Source organism: Chionomys nivalis, chromosome 4, assembly GCF_950005125.1.
Source record: "Chionomys nivalis chromosome 4, mChiNiv1.1, whole genome shotgun sequence".
NCBI classification, from domain to species: Eukaryota; Metazoa; Chordata; class Mammalia; order Rodentia; family Cricetidae; genus Chionomys; species Chionomys nivalis.
The window spans coordinates 51,180,337-51,199,219 of NC_080089.1; the positions used below are offsets into that span (position 1 = coordinate 51,180,337).

Consider the following 18,883-nt stretch of genomic DNA (forward strand, 5'->3'; position numbering starts at 1 on the left):
GGCTACACTAACTGGGTGAGAGGGTGTGCTCTTGACCCAAAACTGCACTCCTAAGACTGTCTCAGGAATTTGAATAGCTAGCCCAGAAGAAACCTAACAAGTCAAACCCTGAGTTCTGTCCTCCTCTTTGGTCTTCCAAGAGGCTTACATGTTGAGTTCTTTCTTTGATCCTTGCCTTAGGGTTACTATTGTGATGAAATACCATAACCAAGACAACTTGGGGAGGAAGGGGTTTATTTGGTTTCCACATCACTGTTCATTATCAAAGGAAGTCAGGACAGGAACTCAAACAGGGCAGGAACCTGGAGGCAGGAGCTAATGCAGCAACCATGGAGGGGTGCTGTTTACTGACTTGCTTTTTGACTTGCTCATCCTGTTTTCTTATAGAACCCCGGGACCACCAGCCCAGGGATGACCCCACTCAGAGTGGGCTGGGTCCTCCCACATCAACCACTAATTAAGAAACTGCTCTAAGAACTTGCCTGAAGCCTGATTTTAGGGAGACATTTTCGCAAGTGAGGTTCCCATCTCTCAGATGACTAGCCTGTATCAAGTTGACATAGCACTAGTCAGCATAAGCCTGTAAGCTTTTTAAATTTATCTTTCTTTAAAAGTCTGTTTTTGGCCGGGCGGTGGTGGCGCACGCCTTTAATCCCAGCACTTGGGAGGCAGAGGCAGGCGGATCTCTGTGAGTTCGAGACCAGCCTGGTCTACAAGAGCTAGTTCCAGGACAGGCTCCAAATCCACAGAGAAACCCTGTCTCGAAAAACCAAAAAAAAAAAAAAGTCTGTTTTTCCTCTGGGTAAAGATTAAATTCATATACATATACTATACTAAGCGTTAGTTGATTGTTTTTGTTTTCAAGACTCTACATTTGGGTCTCCTCTGGCTCTATCTTATTTCTCATTTAACATATAGGGAAAGAGACAGCAAAAGCAAAGGTACAGATGTTAAAACATCTGCCTGGAGGGTTCTCTTTACTCACCCTGATCACCTGTCATTAAGGCTCACTCTTCCATAAGCTCTTCTTAGACTAACGCTTAGTGGTTCCCAGCTCCTTTGAACTTCTAGTAGTCCATACTTCACTTATTTATGACCAGATGTGCTTCTTGAGAGCAAAATTACTTTTTCTTCAGTTACTCCTGTGTACAAATGTTTTAGCACAAGCACTGTGCTGACACCTGAAGATCCTTCAGTAAAAACGCAATCATAAAAAATAGGCCCTTGCCAATTCGAATACAAAAATGTTACCATTAAGATTTTATTTCCACGTGACAGAGTGAGCATGCCAAAGTAGGATTTCAGGTGCTGCTAGTCCTCAAGAAAGCCCAAGACTCCCAGTGCTGCATACTTCTCTGGATTCAGGGTAAGCAGCCCCCACAGGGGTAAAACTTCAGCCTCTGCCTTTTTCCTGGAGTGCAACTGACCTGCTACAAAAGTCTAGCAGGAGGTCTTTTAAAAGCTACAAGAATGTCTGTTATTCTTTTGTGTTAATTAACTCCACATGGCAAACTAATTAAAGCTGCTTAGTGGAATAGGCAGGCTACAAAGAGTAATCATAACTATTTTAAAATTAGAGGAGGGTCCACCATTGATTCTGTCTATAGCACTCAGCACTATCTGAAATGTCAGGCTTCCTCCAGGGTCTTAGGAAGTATCTTTACCAGACAACGGGAGACTGTATTTCCTGCGGGGGGAAATGGTTCGGTATTCTCTAGGTAATTATTTGTGGGAACTTCATATAACAGAGCTACACGAATCACAAGAGTCCAGTGTAATTTCTCTCCTTTTGGAAATTCCTCTCACTCTATAATTTTTAATAGCAGCTTTCTTCTAAAGCGAGGGTGTCTTCAGTGTCTTGTATGAAGGATACCACACATCCCCTTCTCTTACAGCACAGTGTCTATGGAGGGGCAGGGGAGGTGACAAGGAACTGGACCTAAGGCGAGGAAACCAGAGTGTTTCTCAAAACTTGACACTGAATTTGCATCAAATAAGGATCTTGAAGATTCTGATTTAGGCAGTCCACATTTTAACATGCTCATAAAGGCCGTGGGTCCCCCCAGGTTGTAGGTCACAAACAGAATTTGTCCTTTATTCTGAGAAGGGAAACTATAAGATGTTTTTGATAGCTAGGTGCTAGGCTAGTTACATACCTTATAACCTGAACCTATTTCTTTCTGCCATGTTCCACTGGTCTTTTTCTACTTCTTACCTGGCCCATAAGTGAAAACCTGTTGGTTACGACAGACCAGGTCCGCTCTGCGGACGGATCCTTCAGTGCTCTCTCTCTCTCGTTTTCAACTTCAAGTTCTGACCACATAGTATGTTCATGCTTCCACCTTTGTGGTAGTTGTGAAGCTGTTGAGAACTTGCTGGGGACCCTGCTGCAGCAGCATTTCTGTGATGAGCCCCACTGAGCCCACTGAAGTTTCCTTTAATTTTCAACAAAGTTCTTTATGGAGTCATATATTTCTTAAGAAACTTAGCTTAACCAAAAAAAAAAAAAATTTCCTCTGGGCGGAGGTGGCACACACCTTTAATCCCAGCACTCGGTAGGCAGAGGCAGGTGGATCTCTGTGAGTTCCAGGACAGCCAGGACTATTACACAGAGAAACTCTGTCTTAAAAAACAAAACAAAACCAACCAAACAAACAAACAAAAAAAACTTGCTTAAAATACTCTGTTGTTTTGTTTTTCCCAATGTAAATACAGACTTTCTTTCTCTTCTATTTTCTGACTAGCTGTTGCTGGCGCCTTAGAAAATGCTTGTCAGACATAAAACTTCAGTGAGCTATAACTCAACTTGTTCTTTAGTGTTTCCCCGTGACCCTGGAGTGTTACAGACATATAGAATCAGAGTGCCTCTTCCCAACCAACTTTCCTACCTGCACCATAACTTTTAACTAGCTGTACTGTAATATTAGAGAACTATGTGTGTGCATGCATGTGCATACCCTGATACCCTATAGTATGAATGGCTGGGCTTTTTAAATGCTACATATGATATAAAGATAAGATTACATATATGCACACATTTGGTGGAAGATTATATTTACTAATAACTCACTCAGAGAAAACATGTGTGTTTGTTTACCTACTTATCTACCTAAGGTATTAGGCAAATTAATTTCTTCATGCCTAGATATCCTAGTTGTGGAAAATAAAGGCATACAATATGGTTATTTTGGGAATTAATGATCAAACCCTTATAATAGTGTTAGATGCATAATAGCCAGTCAGTAAGTATTAGCTATCTTTTCATATCACATGCACACCATACTATGTATAGCCTTGCAAAAATCAGTTACCAAAGGTTTAAGAGAATACAAGGAAAGCTGGTTGCATTAAAATGATCTATTAAGCAGATCACATACTGTAGTCGGAGGTAAGAGGGTCACAAGTTCCAGTACCCTAGACTACACAGTGGCTTCTGCTTCAACACCAAATATGATGGCATACGTTTTTATTTAACTCATTAATATGAATATGTTACTACGCTGTCTAATATAAACACGAGGGGAGGACTTGTCATTTTCTGTAACTTATTCATTTGCTACACATAGGCTCCAGTGTTTGCTGACTTAAAAGAGATACAGTTATTGCACTCAACAGTATTTCTCAATGGCCAATGCCATAAAAATGAGCGGAACCACTTGTTCCTATTTAGATGCCTCTATTTCTAAAGATGATTCACTGGTATTCTGAAGTTTGTCTCTGAATGCTTCCTATAAACTCTAGGATGCAGTTAACTGCAGCATGGACTCTAATGAGAAGAGGATGAACAAGGCGAGAATAAACTGTAAGTTACCAATTTATAGATGTAAGAAACGGTATCATACCAATGCTCTGTCCCGAACTAGCCTTGTATGTAAGGAACTTACTTACTCGTCGCCTCTCAGCTCTTCAGTGTGACTGCTAGGAAACGGTTGCTGCAAGGACCAGTGGCCTGACACAGAGAATAACTTGTAACAGTGTCCGCTACACAGTAAAAACAGAAGCATATACTTAGAATGTTTGTAAGTGAAACTATAGTACAAAAAGTAGAAAGCTTGATTTATAGTATTTATATTCTCGTGAAATCATTGCAATGGTTCTCTTTATAGAATAAAAAATAGCATGCAAGCAAAGGTTCTCATTGGGTTTCACTCGCCACTTGTTTAAAGAGCCAAGAAATCAAATAGTTTACACTAAATACTTAAATTCAGATGAAAATAGTTCTAAAGTCCTCTCCTTACTAATTAATTAAGAAGAAAGAATATCATTCGGGAAAAGCCTATTATCGCATCTCACTACAGAATCAAATGCCTCAGAGTTAACTGCCCGATTATATTCCCTTTTCACAATCTCACACCACATGAACTTACAAACAAAATAGAGTGATGCTGTTCAGGGGAAAAGATAGAACATTTAGTTCAGAAAAGCCAAAGATACAGTGTGCTGTTTTGTAAGAAACACCAAGAAAAAACTGGTCAGGTTAATTAGAAAATGTTAGTACCTGGTGAAAAAAAGTATAAAAATTGTCGGTAACCAGTAATTTAGAAGAAATATATTGATTTACTGGTGGACAGAAATACGGGGAAAAATAGTAAATGGGCCAGGTGTGGTGGCACAAGCCTTTAATCCCAGCACTAGGGTGGCAGACACAGGTGGACTGCTATGAATTTGTAGCCAGCCTGATCTACATAGTGAATTCCAGGCCAAAGTCCATGTGAGATTCTGTCTATCTGAGAGGTGAAAGGGAAAGAAGGATAGAAAGAAGAAATGAAATTACAACTACAAGACAATGTATTACAAGCGTATAAAAGGAAATTGGAGCCGGGCGATGGTGGCACACGCCTTTAATCCCAGCACTCGGGAGGCAGAGGCAGGCGGATCTCTGTGAGTTCGAGACCAGCTTGGTCTATAGAGCTAGTTCCAGGACAGGCTCCAAAGCCACAGAGAAACCCTGTCTCGAAAAACCAAAAAAAAAAAAAAAAAAAGGAAACTGGTGTTTTTCTAGGGAAACAAAACACCGTTGTTTGTTTCAGTTTAATGATACAGATGGTAGATACTAAAATTTTTCTTTAAAGTACATGGTTGTAGACTAAGAGCAGCCAACCCTCCTACCTATTCATGAGGTCATCTCATTAACTTTGTCATTTCTTTTTTGTTGGTGGTGTTTTTTTGTTGTTTGTTTGTTTTTTCAAGACAGGGTTCCTATGTGTAACAGCCCTAGCCTCAAACTCACAGAGATCTGCCTGCCTCTGCCTCCCGAGTGCTGGGATTAAAGGTGTGCACCACCACCGCCTGGCAACCGTGTTATTTCTAACCACAGAAGTTCCTAAAGCAATAAATTGCTATTTGTCATATTTTTCAGTTAGCTTTCTTTATGGGCCTACGAATTAACTATTGAAGAGTAAAGCCATAATAATTCCCTCAGATACTACTACTGAATAAAATCACATATTCAAAACTATCCCTAAAGAATCATTTGATTTGCAAAAAATCCAACCATGACTAGTTTATTTTATTAATAGTCATTTAGCTGAAATTCAGAACATATAAATGATACATGCTGGCTAGTTGACTCAATTTTATTGCAAGTCTGTTCAAGTAATATAGTTTTAAAGTAATACTTTGATGAAAAGGAAGAAAATAACATGGGCCACAATTAGAAATTCAAAGCAAATGGGAGATTAAGTTAGCATCCAATAAATTCATCAGTTTACCTATTTGCATGTTTGTCATAAGAGATATGCTAAGTGATTCAGACAGGTTACAAAGATGAGTACAGCTGCTGCAACTCTTTAAAGGTTTTTTTTTGTTTTTAATTCTTTCTCTCTCCCTCTCTGTGAGTGTGTATACACACATGCTCACAGTGACCTTTTGGGCAATCAATGGAACATATGCTAAGAACAGTTCAATGGTAGAGTGCTTGCCTAGCATGCATAAAGCCCTAGATTTGATTCCTTGCATAGGAAAAAGTAAATAAATGTGCATACTACAGAAGAGATGACATGTTTGGTATGAAAGGATTGAACTACATAAACATTTTTTTGAGGGGATGGTAGGAAGGGATAAGGAGGTGGCTTTCAGAAATAAAGGTGAGTGCATGCACCTGTGTATGAATGGATCATGCATGCATGGAACTAAATGAACAAGGACTGGGAAAGAGGAACAGCAGCGTGTGTCAGGAAACCAATGGCTCCGCTGTAACTCCTTGCTAACACCAGTCTTCCACCATCAGCTCTGCAGTCCTTTCAAAGTTCTGCAAGATGCAATGGGCAGGACCAACTGGGAGTGAAGAATGAGACAGGGAGCCCATCTTTAGGAGAGCGGGGAACTGCTGTGTGGTGCTTGCTGTCTCCTTTCCTGCCCCTTCTCTAACCTTTCAGCACTTCGGATACATGAGGCTTAACGCTGCCATCTGCCAGCCCACAGCCACCTTCCTTACGCCTGCACCATCTTTTCTACTAAAAATCAAATTTTTCAAAGATCAGTGAGTGTTAAGATACTTGCACGATTAAAAGAATTAGGCATTTAAGTGTGACGGCTTCTTGAGACACAAGAGAGTAATAAGGACAGCTTATTAAACCACATCTTTGTCTTCTCCTGGCCTCTGAACCTCCCTGGTTCTCTCAACCCCCTTTCTCTGCATTAGTGTGTGTGTGGCAGGGGCAGAAGCAGCTTATCTCAGTCTCTTGTGGAAGAAATTTGAACCCATTATGTAAAAAATTAAAGGGCATTCATTGACGAATATAGGGTTAGGGTTTGCTAACTGCACTCTCAGAAGTTTTTAACCCACTGGAGTTTGGTAAACAATGCCTAAAGGCCATGGGGGAAGCAATGATTTGGTAAAAGTGAGTACATTTGTAAGGAACCAGTATTTGTAGAGCAGGTAGCTGAGCATCTCACTTTACCTTCTAACTTTATCTTTTAAAGAGACGACAAAGGTAAAAAGGTCAGTAAGAGGCTGTTTCAGATTGAACATATACATATGCCATTCTAATCATGCTATTTATAGAATACATTTTCATAGCATGTCATTTTTTTACGTGGGGCATTTTGTTAACACTCAAAAGTTTTACATGTTGGAGCATTTCAAATGATAGGCTGGCCACATTACCATATTATGTATAATGAGAAGCTGTTCATAGTAAAGAATGACAGCTAAGGCTTCAGTGTTTCAGAGCACACCATCAGTCCTTCCCAGCAGTCATGGCACATGGTCACAGCACGGTGACTGTCACTGTCGCCATTTGACAGGCAGGAAACTGACCAGGGAAATGAAAAGGAAACTTCTCCCGTATTATACACGTATAAGGCAGCAACACAAGGGGAGCTCAGACTCGGTCTTCCTGGCTGTAAAACAGGCTCATGAGCACCATGTTCGCTCACGCCTATCAAATCCACAAGGCTGTGTGAAGACCCTGTACGTAAACATCGTTGGGTGTGTAGAAACGGATATTCAATCACCGCTAACAGGGCACTAACTTGTGTAACTCTTTACACGTCAGCTGTCGTGTTCACGTATCAGAAAATGGCTTTAACATCCAGGCTGGAGAGGATGGTTCAGCAGTTAAGAGACTTGAGTTCAGTCTCCAGCACTCATCAGGTGACTCACAACTGCCTCCACTCCAGCCCCAGGGCATGTGACGTTCTCCTCGGGCCTCAGAAGACACTTGCACACCTGTGTGCATACACGCACATAGACATACGCAACTAAAAATAACAAAAATGAAAAAAGGAAGTCATATGTAACACACTTTGGGCACAAACGTACGTACCACAATTGTGTATTATGGGGGGAAAACTGGTCAAAACCTCTGTGTCCAAACGTGTATCCATTTCTTTTAGGCTTTCCTAGTTGGTAGGATACAGTTTTTCACAATAGGCTGCAGTAATTTTTTAAATGTGTGTGTTATCAGTTGTAATGTTTCTTTTTTCATTTCTGATCTTACTTGATTCTTTTTTAAAAATCAAACTGCAAAGCCAGGCGGTGGTGGCACATGCCTTTAATCCCTGCACTCGGAAGGCAGAGGCAGACAGCTCTCTGTGAGTTCAAGGCTAGCCTGGTCTACAAGAGCTAGTTCCAGGAAAGGCTCCAAAAGCTATAGAGAAACCCTATCTTGAAAAAGAAAAAAAAAAAAAACCAAAAAACAACAAACAAATAAACAAAAACCCAACCAAACTGCAATATTTGAATATGTTCAATGTCATCCAGGCAGTAAAAATAATCCCTTACACCAGTGGTTCTCAACCTTCCTAACACTGTGACCCTTTAATACAGTTCCTTATCTTGTGACTCCCAACCAGAAAATTACTTTCCTTGCTTCTTTATAACTGTAATTTTGCTACTGTTATGAGTCATAATACAAATATCTATGTTTTCTGAGGTCTTAGGTGACCCCTATGAAAGGGTCATTCTACCAAAAAAATGGGTCATGACCCCATAGCTTGAGAACCTCTGTCTTAAGAGAATATTTAATGACAGGGAAAATTCTTATGAAGAACAAAAACCAAATTTTTTAAAAGGATGTACTCATGCTTATTAAAAGAATTTTAAAATGAAAACGTGGACACTAACATTTTAATTATCTCTAGGTGAGAATTACAGGTGGTTTACATAATTACTTTACACATTTTCTATGTTTTAAAAGTATGATAAAATATGCCAAAATATTAAACTGAAAACTTAAGCTTAAGAGATAGTTTGAAGTGGTAAAAGGAAAAAAAATGAAATGGAGTTTAGAAAACACTCCTCTTTATTTGAGTCAATTTTCCCTATGCACGGCACAGCTAACTTTAACTGACTTGAAACTCATGGCCTTTGTGTTACTCAAGGTGCTTCTTTTGTCTTAGCAAAGACAGAAATAATATATTTCATCTAAGTAGACCATTTATTGTACGTCTCAAGTTTTTTTAATAGTTGTACTGGTCATCTTAAAATTAAATAATTTCTAAGATCAATTCAGGCCACAGAATATGACACAAATTTAAAAGGGGTAAGTTACAATGAGATGACTTCAGTTACTGAGCAAAGCATTCAATGTATGAATGTAAGTGTATAAAACAATGAAAACAGATGATGAAGTCAAAGCCCAGATCTGAAACAGACTAACTTACAGAACAGGATAAAATTAAGCCCACATAATTTTGAATAGGAAATGAGTACAGATGACTAAGAGCAAAAACTAATTTTAGCTTCATCCTAAAAGACAGGGTAATAGAGTTAAAGGACTTTTGAACACCCAAAAATATAAGCTTACATATTTATAACAATAGAAGCTTAATTTTATAGAAGTTTTACATCTGGCAACTCAATTACTCCCAATACAACGAAGAGCCAGGGATTAAGTAAAAAGCAAAATAAATTATAAAAAAAAAGCCTCCTATCCAATCAAACCAATGATGCTATTAAATATTTTTTTAACTAACTTAATGCCTTGCCTAACACCTTTTCATTCATTTAAAATTTTTATTACATTTATTTAGACAGTGAGCGTGTGGGGGGGGCAGAGGTGGGGGAGGGAAGAGAGAGTGCACGTGTTGTGGAATAATCTTTTTGTACACTGTGAAGATATGTCACTCTAATTGGTTTACTACAAAGCTGAACGACCAATAGCTAAGCAGGATTTCCAGACAGAGAAGATGCTGGGAAGAAGGAAGATGCAGAGGAAGCAGCATGGGCAATGCAGAGTCGAGGTAACCGAGTCACATAAAAGAACAGAGATTAAAAGATACAGGTTAATTTAAGTTATAAGACCTAGTTAGAAACAAGCCTAAGGTGTTGGCCAAGCTTTCATAATTCAAAATAAGTCTCTACGTTGTGATTTGGAAGCTGGATGGCTACACACATGCCATGAAATGCTTGTGGAGGCTGGAGGCCAACCTGTGAAAGTTGGTTGTCTCCCTCGACTGTGTGGGTTCTGGATTCAGGACATCAGTTTTGGAGGAAGCAAGCGCCTCTGCACACTGAGCCATCCTACTTGCCCTCATTTACTATTTTGTACCAGTCAAAGCAAGGCTCCAAAGTAGACAATGCTTAGTGGGTAGGAACAGAAATAAAATGAAGATTCTAACTTAGGATGAGAGTCAGCAAATGACAGAGCTGATGTCGGAGACCTCATCTGCCTGTGCCAAACATACAATACAATCCTTTATTCCTTGACCTATACTATCCAAGCGTCCTCTACCCGATGTGCCCAAACTTCTGACACATTGACACAGCATATTTGCAGGTCTTGAGAACTACACAATGAAGTTACCAAAAATAATGCAAAACAAACAAAATCTCCCACGAAGCAAGTCCTACAATGCTGTGTTGGACTCCGTTCTTAGCCATCCTGGGTCTCATATAGGTAGCAGGCTGGACACACCCACTAGGCCTTTTGACACTGACTTTTTAGTTTAAGGTCAGCTTGCTATCATTTAGTTTCACAATGCAGAGATGACATCATCTGCAAATGAGAGAAAGTGAGGGGCACTATCACTAAGGAGCAGCTACTAACAAATAAGAGAAGACAGTATCACTGATGTAGCGAAAATAATTAATTCCTCACACTTCCCACATCTAACACAATCTGCATAGCTACTTAAAGTGTGAATTTCTGTCACTGGGACCAAAAGTCTTAACATTTCTAGTTCTCCATTTACATGTATGTGCACACTACAGTGTTCATGGGAGGTCATAGGACAACCTGCAGGAGCTGGTTCTCTCCTTCCACCTTGTAAGTCCCAGGAATCAAACTCAGGCATCAGGTTTGGCAGCAAGGACTACCAGCTGAGCTATCTCACCAGCCCAACTGTCAAAGATTTTTCAAGTTACTCTTTAATTAAAACATAATGAAATCAGCCTTCTTACTCTGATAGTGGGTTTACAAAACGTATTCTTTTCGATCATTATATTTAGAAATACATTCTCAAACCACAGACACTGAAAACACACTTTTACTGAACTATTCAAAGCATTATGATACTGAAATATTACGAAAACACAAATGTCTGAATGCAGGAGGATGATTACATAAAATAACCTCGTGAGAAGGAAAATATTTGAAGCATTGTTAATATAATAAGTAAATCTTGGTGGTCATTAATATAGAAATTGAAGGGGTTTTCAATTATTTAAATAATATAACTCCAAGTATAGGAGAAAGTGTTCTGCCTTTTTAAAAGAAAATTCCCAAGGATGATGCTATTGCATCGTTCCACTTCACAATAATATGCATGAATATACTAAGTTACAGAGACTTTAAAACTGCCACAACAAGGATGCTGCATGGCTAAGTTAGAAACCCTCACTCTATCATTGTTAACTACAGTTGAATGTTACATGCCTATGAGGCTTATTAGTACTTAAAATGCAGTAAGGCAGTAAGGTGGTATTTTTTGTTTTGTTTTTGTTTTTGGAGTAACTGGAACATTGCAGGTCAAATTCCAGGCTCTCACTAGTTGAAGGCTAAATCTGGCGTCCTCCTTTGATAAATGTTCATTCTCCACTCATTCATTATTTTTCTTCCTAATATAAGCAGTCACATGACTACCAGAGTTCTAGGACGTGCGTCTCACCCAGCACTAGCTACTTGAGCCTAATTTTGAGGCCTTACGCAGAATCTGCATTTTCTGCATCTTCACTCCTGGTTCTCAGGGACTCACACTGAGCATTGCGCTCTGTTAGGAAGCATCCTCTAGAGGTCAGAGATTCAACAATGAAACAACTTCCAGCGAGCGAGAACTGGAAGATCAGCTTATTATTTTACAGTTTATTATTTTAAAAAGTTTTTTTGCAAAATTTCCTCAACATCTTGGTTCTTTGAAAATCTCAAGTCAGAATGAAAAAAAACTCTTCTAAATTTAGATAAAAAACAAATCATCAAGCAGATACTGACAGCAACACTTTTAGACATACACAGTAATTTAATGCAAGGGTCACTGAACTCTGCTAGAATGATAGCAACGTAATTCAGTTTGGACTAATTTTAAAGGAACATTTTCTATTAACCTCTTGGGGTCCAATTTGGCAGTTCTAACCCACCAAAACATCTCCAAAGCAGCCCCAAAATATAAAACAGGATATTTTTATTGTGATCATCTGAAAAAAAAAAAGGTAAAAGGAAGTGACTAATAAAAGCTCCCTTTAGCATATAAACATTCCAAGTTTCTATTTCCCATCCTTCAGTATTTTCCATTACACTGAATAGTTCATTAGGCTGTCATTATTATATATACGTTAACAATATTGATCTCTTGATTCTTATCCAAGTTGGGTTACGGGATACAAATCAGTGGTAGAAAACCCAGCATTCAGAGTTCAGCCCCAAATATCAAAAAGAAAAGAAAATGCTCACTTATTTTGTGTATGTTTTCTGGTTTTGTTTGGCTGCTTGTTTGGGGATGAGGATGCATATTTTATAGCCCTCGCTGGGCTAGGACTCAAGAGATCTGCCTGTTTCTGCCTCCCAAATGCTGAGATTAAAGGTGTGTATCCTGGTCTTAATGGTTAGATAATAGAAAAATTGCAACTTACTTTGAAAGTAAAAGTTATTCTTTTAAAGGAAGACATTCAAACATTCAAAATTCAAACATTTAAATCATGGATTCAGATTGAACAGAAAAGACCCTTTTGGTCTTTTTACAGTACCTTCAAATAGACAGATTTAGAATGACAAGATTTAGTAAGACAAGATGTGACCAGAAAGATATCTGAAGGATGCACGTGGACCAACGTTAAGACTGGTTTTTATAAATCTTTAGTGAAGCTGTCTATTCAAAGGTCAGAGAATATCAAGATTAAGAAACTGTAAGTCAAATTCATTAGACACGTAAGAGACAAATTAAGTCATGCCCTTGTACCTACCCATGATTTTGTTTGAGACATCCTCCTATCTAGCCCTGGCTAACCTCGAACTTAGGATCCTGTTGCTTCAGATGAGTGCTGGAATCACAGGCATGTGTCCTTTGCTCCTAGTTGTGGTCTAAAATTTTTTAATGGGTCTTGGAAAGTCAAAAAAAAAAAAAAAAGATAAAGCGTTTGAGGCATGTCCCCTGTTTCGTGTTTATATTTGAAGTAGAAAATGAAAATCTCAATAAGCAAATGAGTGAAGAACTGTACAACTTTCTCAGATTTCTAAATATACAACGCTTAGGCCCAATTATCTCTTCATCTATTCTAAGGCGGTTTAAAAAAAAAGATGAGAAAAAGAAATCTGAATCAATAAGCGCCTGATGGAGCTGGAGATACTCCAAGACAGTCTGCAACCAATAGGAGAACTTTCCCTAAATGTGGATTACGGTTTCATCTCTTTATCACAAAACTGAGAACACAAACCCCCGAGTGTTAACGGATACCCAAAGCAGCAGGAAACCCAGTTAGAGTAATCAGTAAGGGGAAGCAACCGCTGTTTGTAAGGACTTTAAGGGACAATAAAGGATGAAACAGTTTAAGGGACGAAAAACAGGATTCATTTCTCCAAGTTAAGGAGCACCTTGTCTCGGGGAGTTATGTATGAGCCTAGCAGAAATGGACGCGGGCTTCTGGCGGGAGGCTGAGGAGTGGGGACCGGGACGAAGGGTGATGGGTTTCCCTAGACCCGCCAGAGGACGGGTGGCAGGATGGCTAAGAAAAGCGAATGGCGGGGGGCTGGACGGAGATGCCGGGTGATGCCTCACCCCACTGGCGCGCGGGGGTCCGAGCGGCAGGATCACAGCGGTGGGTCCGTTTCCCTCGGCGGCGCCCGGGCCCGCCTCCATCTTCGCTGGCCGTGGCCCTCGGGGGGGCGGGCAGGAGCCACCGGACCGGCGTTCTAGGCCGCCGGGCCCGGCCTCACCTCGCTCGAATTCCCCGCGGGGCCGGCGCCGCCCGCGGGCTGGATGCGCTCGGCTTTCCCGCTCGGCGTTCCCGAGCGCCGGGCGCCGGGGCCACTCGACCTCGGGGGTCGGAGCCGCCTGGGCCTGGAGTTCCCTGAGCGCGGCCGCCCCGGCCCCGGCAGATCCCGAGCTCCGCGCTCGGGCGCGGCCTCCCCGCCCCGCGGGCCTCCTCGCGCCGGCTGGCTCGGGAGCACGGAGCCCCGGGGACGGCGAGGAAGGCGACCGCGGCCACCCCCGCCCTCTTCCCAGCCCGCGGGCCGCCGCGCCACCCACCTGCAGTGTCTTCTCCGCAGCCATCACGACATGCTCTGGAAGCCGGGCCGGCCCCGGGTCCCCCCCTCCTCCAGGCGGCCACCTCTCGCCTCAGCGCCGGGCCGCCGCGGCCGCCGCTAGGGCTCGGGCCGAGCGGGACGCTCCCCCATGCCGCCGGCCCGCCAGCCCGCTGGGCGGACTGCACGCCAGGGCCGCGGCTCTTAGGCGCCCCGGGGCTCCGCCGCCCGCCGCCGCGCTCCTCACTCGCCCGCTCGCCCGCCCGCCCGCCCCGAGCCGCTGCAGCCGCCGCGTGCCGCGTTCCTCCCCTCCGCTCCCTCGCCTTCCTTCGCCGCTGCTGGAGCGGAGCTTGGCAAACCAGCACCTGCTGCTGGAGAACGCCGAGAACTGAAACAGGAAACCCGGAGCCAGGGGGGAAACCCGGGAGGCGTGGAGAGAGAGGGGTGAGGGGAGCTGCTGGGACCTGTCGGGCTCTACCAGAGCCTCCTCCCTTCCTGCTCTTTCCCCTCCGGGCCCAACGCCGGGGTCTCGGACCCCTCCTCTCCACTCCCCAGTTTTGCCCTCGACGGTGCCTCTTGAACTGGCCACCTTATCTCTAGTCTACCCCAGCTCAGATCATGTCCTGAGCAGTCAAGGAAATCGTGTTGCTTTCTCAGGGCATGTCCCCGTTTGTTGACTTATTATTAATACCCTGCAATGGTGGCGAAGGGGGGCGGATTGGACGACAAACAAAACACCACACCCTGCGTAATAAAACTAGTAAGGGAATTTAAACAAATGAAGCAGTAGGGATTTCACCCTTTGGGAAGGACTTCCTTCAGCTAGGGAACTGGCATTGCTGGAAATGGCAATCACTTCGGAATTGAGGTTAAACCCAAGATAAGCTCAGATCTCTGGGCTGGGAGCAGGCAGCCCTGTGCACCGAGGTGGACACGTGTGAATAGCTCTGAGCGCAGAGCATGCCTGTTTCAGAGAAGTGAACAACACCTAGCACAATCTAGGTCAACTTCTCGGAAATGCTCCCACCATCTTACTCATCTGCTTATGGAAATGTTCTCAGGAGTCTCACTTCTCGCCCTAGCTGTTGGATACATCTAATTCTGGAGCAGGAGGGAAAAACGCTAATGGGCTATTGCCACCATCGGTAGTTTGCTTATATCAAGAAATTGCCACTACAGCCAGGCGAACTAGGCATTATGATCCAGTTTATTGTTAGACAGTCCAAGTTCTAAAATTTTATATAGCTTGACTAGAAGAAAGCACGTGTTTGTCCCAGGACTGGCCTATGGCGCCTTTGGTTACACTTTTCACTTTTATTAGAATTGTTTCTTGCCTTTCTGAATTGTTTTTAATAGGACATAGATCATTTAAGCCTGGATTTCGGTCTACTCAATGTTCTAGCATTCATGATGTCTATCGCAGCTCGAACTGCATAGTTCAATGTTTCTTTTCTTTTTACATCAATGAAATCTGCCTTTGTGGCTCCGTTGAGCAGGCACCTATCCCCATTGCATCTTTAAGTTTTGAGGAGGTCCCAGCTGAAAGCATCCTTCCCAGGATTCCCATGAGTATTCTCAGCCAGAGAGAAGAGAGCAGGGTGTCTTAGCCCATTCTCCGCCTTCAGCGGACCAGTCTTGGGGCCTAACAATAAAACAGCAGGCAGGAAGTTGGCGTTGGTGGTCCACAGTTTTAGTATCACATTGGAGACCCCGGGAAGACTAGAAATCTGTTCTCTGCAGCAGGTCAGATTTTTGGCAGGAGAGTTAGAATACTCTGGGGAGGCAGCCCCTATACACTGGGCCAAACCCACAGAAATCTCTGGAGCAGGACTAAGAGGTGGCAGGGACTTAGAAATTTGGCTGGCAGAAAACAGTAAGTCCCAGCCACTATGAGATGACTTTAGTGACTCAGGAAATTTCTCCATTCTACAGTGTCCTGCCCACACACCCTGCCTCTTGCCCTGTGTCCTGCAATTGACTCATCCAAGTTCCAAGATTGGGTACTCTGTTAAGTACTTTGAGATAAGGTGAATATTATTTGTTAAAGCTAGTATTTACTAGATGATTATGAAATTCTAAATACTAGTCTTTGCATATATTTTCTTTCTTTTTTTGTTGTTTTTGTTTTGTTTTGTTTTTTCAAGACAAAGTTTCTCTGTAGCTTTGGTGCCTGTCCTGGAACTAGCTTTTATAGACCAGGCTGGCCTCGAACTCACAGAGATCCACTTGCCTCTGCCTCCGGAGTGCTGGGGTTAAAGGTGTTTGCCACCACTGCCCGGCTTGCATATGTTTTCTTGTATAATGCCCATAAACTCCACAGAGAGGGCTACCTGCCATAATTTCCCTTTTTTGCTGATGAGAAACCCCAGACCAGGATTACAGTCACTAGATAACCAAGAGGGCAAGGACTACACTTTAAGGTAGTTTGACTCTAGAATTAAGAATAAGATACAATAACTGCCCTCAATCACGTTGTTGTCTAGCTGAGGGAATAAGAACACCCAAAGATAATAACCCTGAGCTTTGAAAAGGGAAATCGGAAGCAGATTGTGCTGGGTCAATAGCATTCTGATGGGTTATGGAGATAATGATAATATTCAAGGACAGAACTAAGGAAGAGCCAGGAACGTCTGGGGAACAGAGATTCAAAGGAAAGGCCAGAGGGGGCGGCAGGGCAGCATCACAGAGATTTGCCAGAACAGAAAGAGGGAAAAAGGAGGGATGGAAGAGAGGAAATGGGAGAGAGATGCAGGCAGATGCTTGGTTCCAGGTAGCCTACAGACATGTGGAGAATCTGTGACAGATTTAAGATCATCTGGAAAATGTCTTATTTTAGGAAGACAAGGCTGTTGCATTGATGGGATGGTTGGAAGGCAGTGAGAAGCAAAATCTGAAGCTCATATGGCAGAACTAATGATGCAAACAGCAGGGTGAGCAGGGAAAGAAAGAGATGTTACTGTGTGACTTAACATAAAGGCCTTGTGGGAATCTGGGTACACACTCAGTGCAGAGACGGAGTGGAGAAAGGGAAGCTAGCAGGCAACTGAGTGTGGTGCAGAAACTGAAGTAAAGGCAAGGGGTAGGGTGGAAGGACCTGCTTCTAAAATTCAGAATCATCCAGTCTTACATGTGCACTGGAGACAATACCAGGTTCTGCATGCATGACTGTCATAGTGTTATCTAAAAATAGAGTGTAGGAGAGGCATTTATCTGCTAATAGGAGAAAAAAATACAAAAATTTAAGATGGTTTCCATTACAAAGTAATCAGGTAGGATGGTTCATTTTTATAAAACAGCACTGAAAGAAAATTTCTAATAAAAATAAACTTTCTAGGGCTCTGAGTTAAGTTGGCTTCCTGCACTTCCACTTACACCATCTTCTTTGCCCCAAGCTATTCTTCTTTGTAAGGAGCGAGAAATAAACAAAACCGTTTTCACAGGTTCAGAGGAATTTCGAATGTTGGAAGGAGACATCATTTAATCTGAACCTACTTGTCATTTTGGTGAGATCAGGGATCAAATCCTACTTGCTCCATAGTAAGCCTTCACGAGGTGTTAGTTCTCGGAGCAAATCTGTACTGTAGTCACAGAACCAAGCCTGCACCTTGAATTGCAACTTGGAATTGAATATAACTGCAAAACTCAGGAGGCCACATCTGCACGGTGACAAACTCTTAGAACAGTATTGCTGGTTGACAACGCTGCCTTTGGATGGGTGACTGTGAGGGCAGTTACTTCTCCCTCCTAAGAGACACTCTCCGACTGTCCCACGCTTAGGTTTATGCTTGAACCATAAAGGTACAAGTTTAGATGCCTGTCCCATCCCACCATGGCTTGCCTTCATCAAGAATTTCTATTTGCCCCCTGCCAGATTTCCAGAGGCTTTTAACAGTTAGCTTTCAGGTTCAAAACTGCCACACATTCCTGGCCAATGTTTCTACTGTCCTCAAAGGTTTCCAAGTGGTATCCTTGGGGCTTTTCTTATGGGTCCTTTATGAACCTGCAGCTACACGTGGAGCAAGAGTTACTTCTCAGAATTGTGGAGTCTCCTGCCTCACGCCTCCCCCATCTCTGCCAGATTCTTACCTTAGCTGCAGTGATGTCAGCAGTCCTTCACTGTGCCTTCATCTTCAGCTCTTGAGCCAACGGTGCTTTCTTCTAGTTGAAGGGCTTCTTTACCGCTTCTGTATCCTTCAGAATATTCTGTAATTCCAAAAACCTGTAGATGAAGTCAAACTTCATTCACCAGCACAACTCCACAAAAACTCTCTCCTAACCACACACCGTGTAAGACGCACAGGGTGACACAGCACCTCTTGCCCGGTAGTCTCGGGGGTGGCTACAGTTGCTTATTAATGCTGCGTTCTTAGAGAAGGAAACTAGAAGACACGAGGATACGCCTTGTTGACCAATCCGAGGACTTCTTTTTTCTGATGGGTAACCACAAGATTCCATAGCGGTGGGGTGACTGTTTTCCTCCAGCATTTGAGGGAGGCCATCAGAGAACCACAGGAGCTAAGTTTTCTGTACGCCAATGTCATAACCATATGCTGGTTTTCTCCTCGAGCCTGGAATGGCAACATCGCTTTTATCATGTTTGGCAAACGCAGGGGACCTGAGAACAACAGAAATTTCGCTGCCATCTCCAGGAGGACTATGATTGCAAATGCCACGGCCGTTTACACAGCTCAGAAGTTATAGAGGTTTTCTTTCGAGATGGGATTTCAAGTGAACTAAAACCTCTTCCTTACCTAGACAGTCAT

The 18,883-nt window shown here is 42.6% G+C and overlaps 1 protein-coding gene across 3 annotated transcripts in view; it reads right to left on the reverse strand.

Annotated features, from left to right (window-relative positions):
* The window catches only part of Zc3h12c (zinc finger CCCH-type containing 12C), a 64,934-nt gene extending 46,662 nt beyond the window's left edge, over nt 1-18,272 (reverse strand). Inside the window, exon 1 of one of the 3 annotated variants that reach the window (XM_057767153.1) lies at nt 18,207-18,272. Coding sequence is in view for 2 of the 3 variants with exons in the window: in XM_057767150.1 (XP_057623133.1) it covers nt 13,654-13,734 (81 nt within the window). In the remaining variant the exon portion in view is untranslated. Of the gene's footprint in view, nt 1-13,653; nt 13,735-14,124; nt 14,444-18,206 lie in introns of those variants that run through there. The other 2 variants (XM_057767152.1, XM_057767150.1) reach the window with 2 other exon arrangements.
* Between the last annotated feature and the right edge of the window lie 611 nt (nt 18,273-18,883).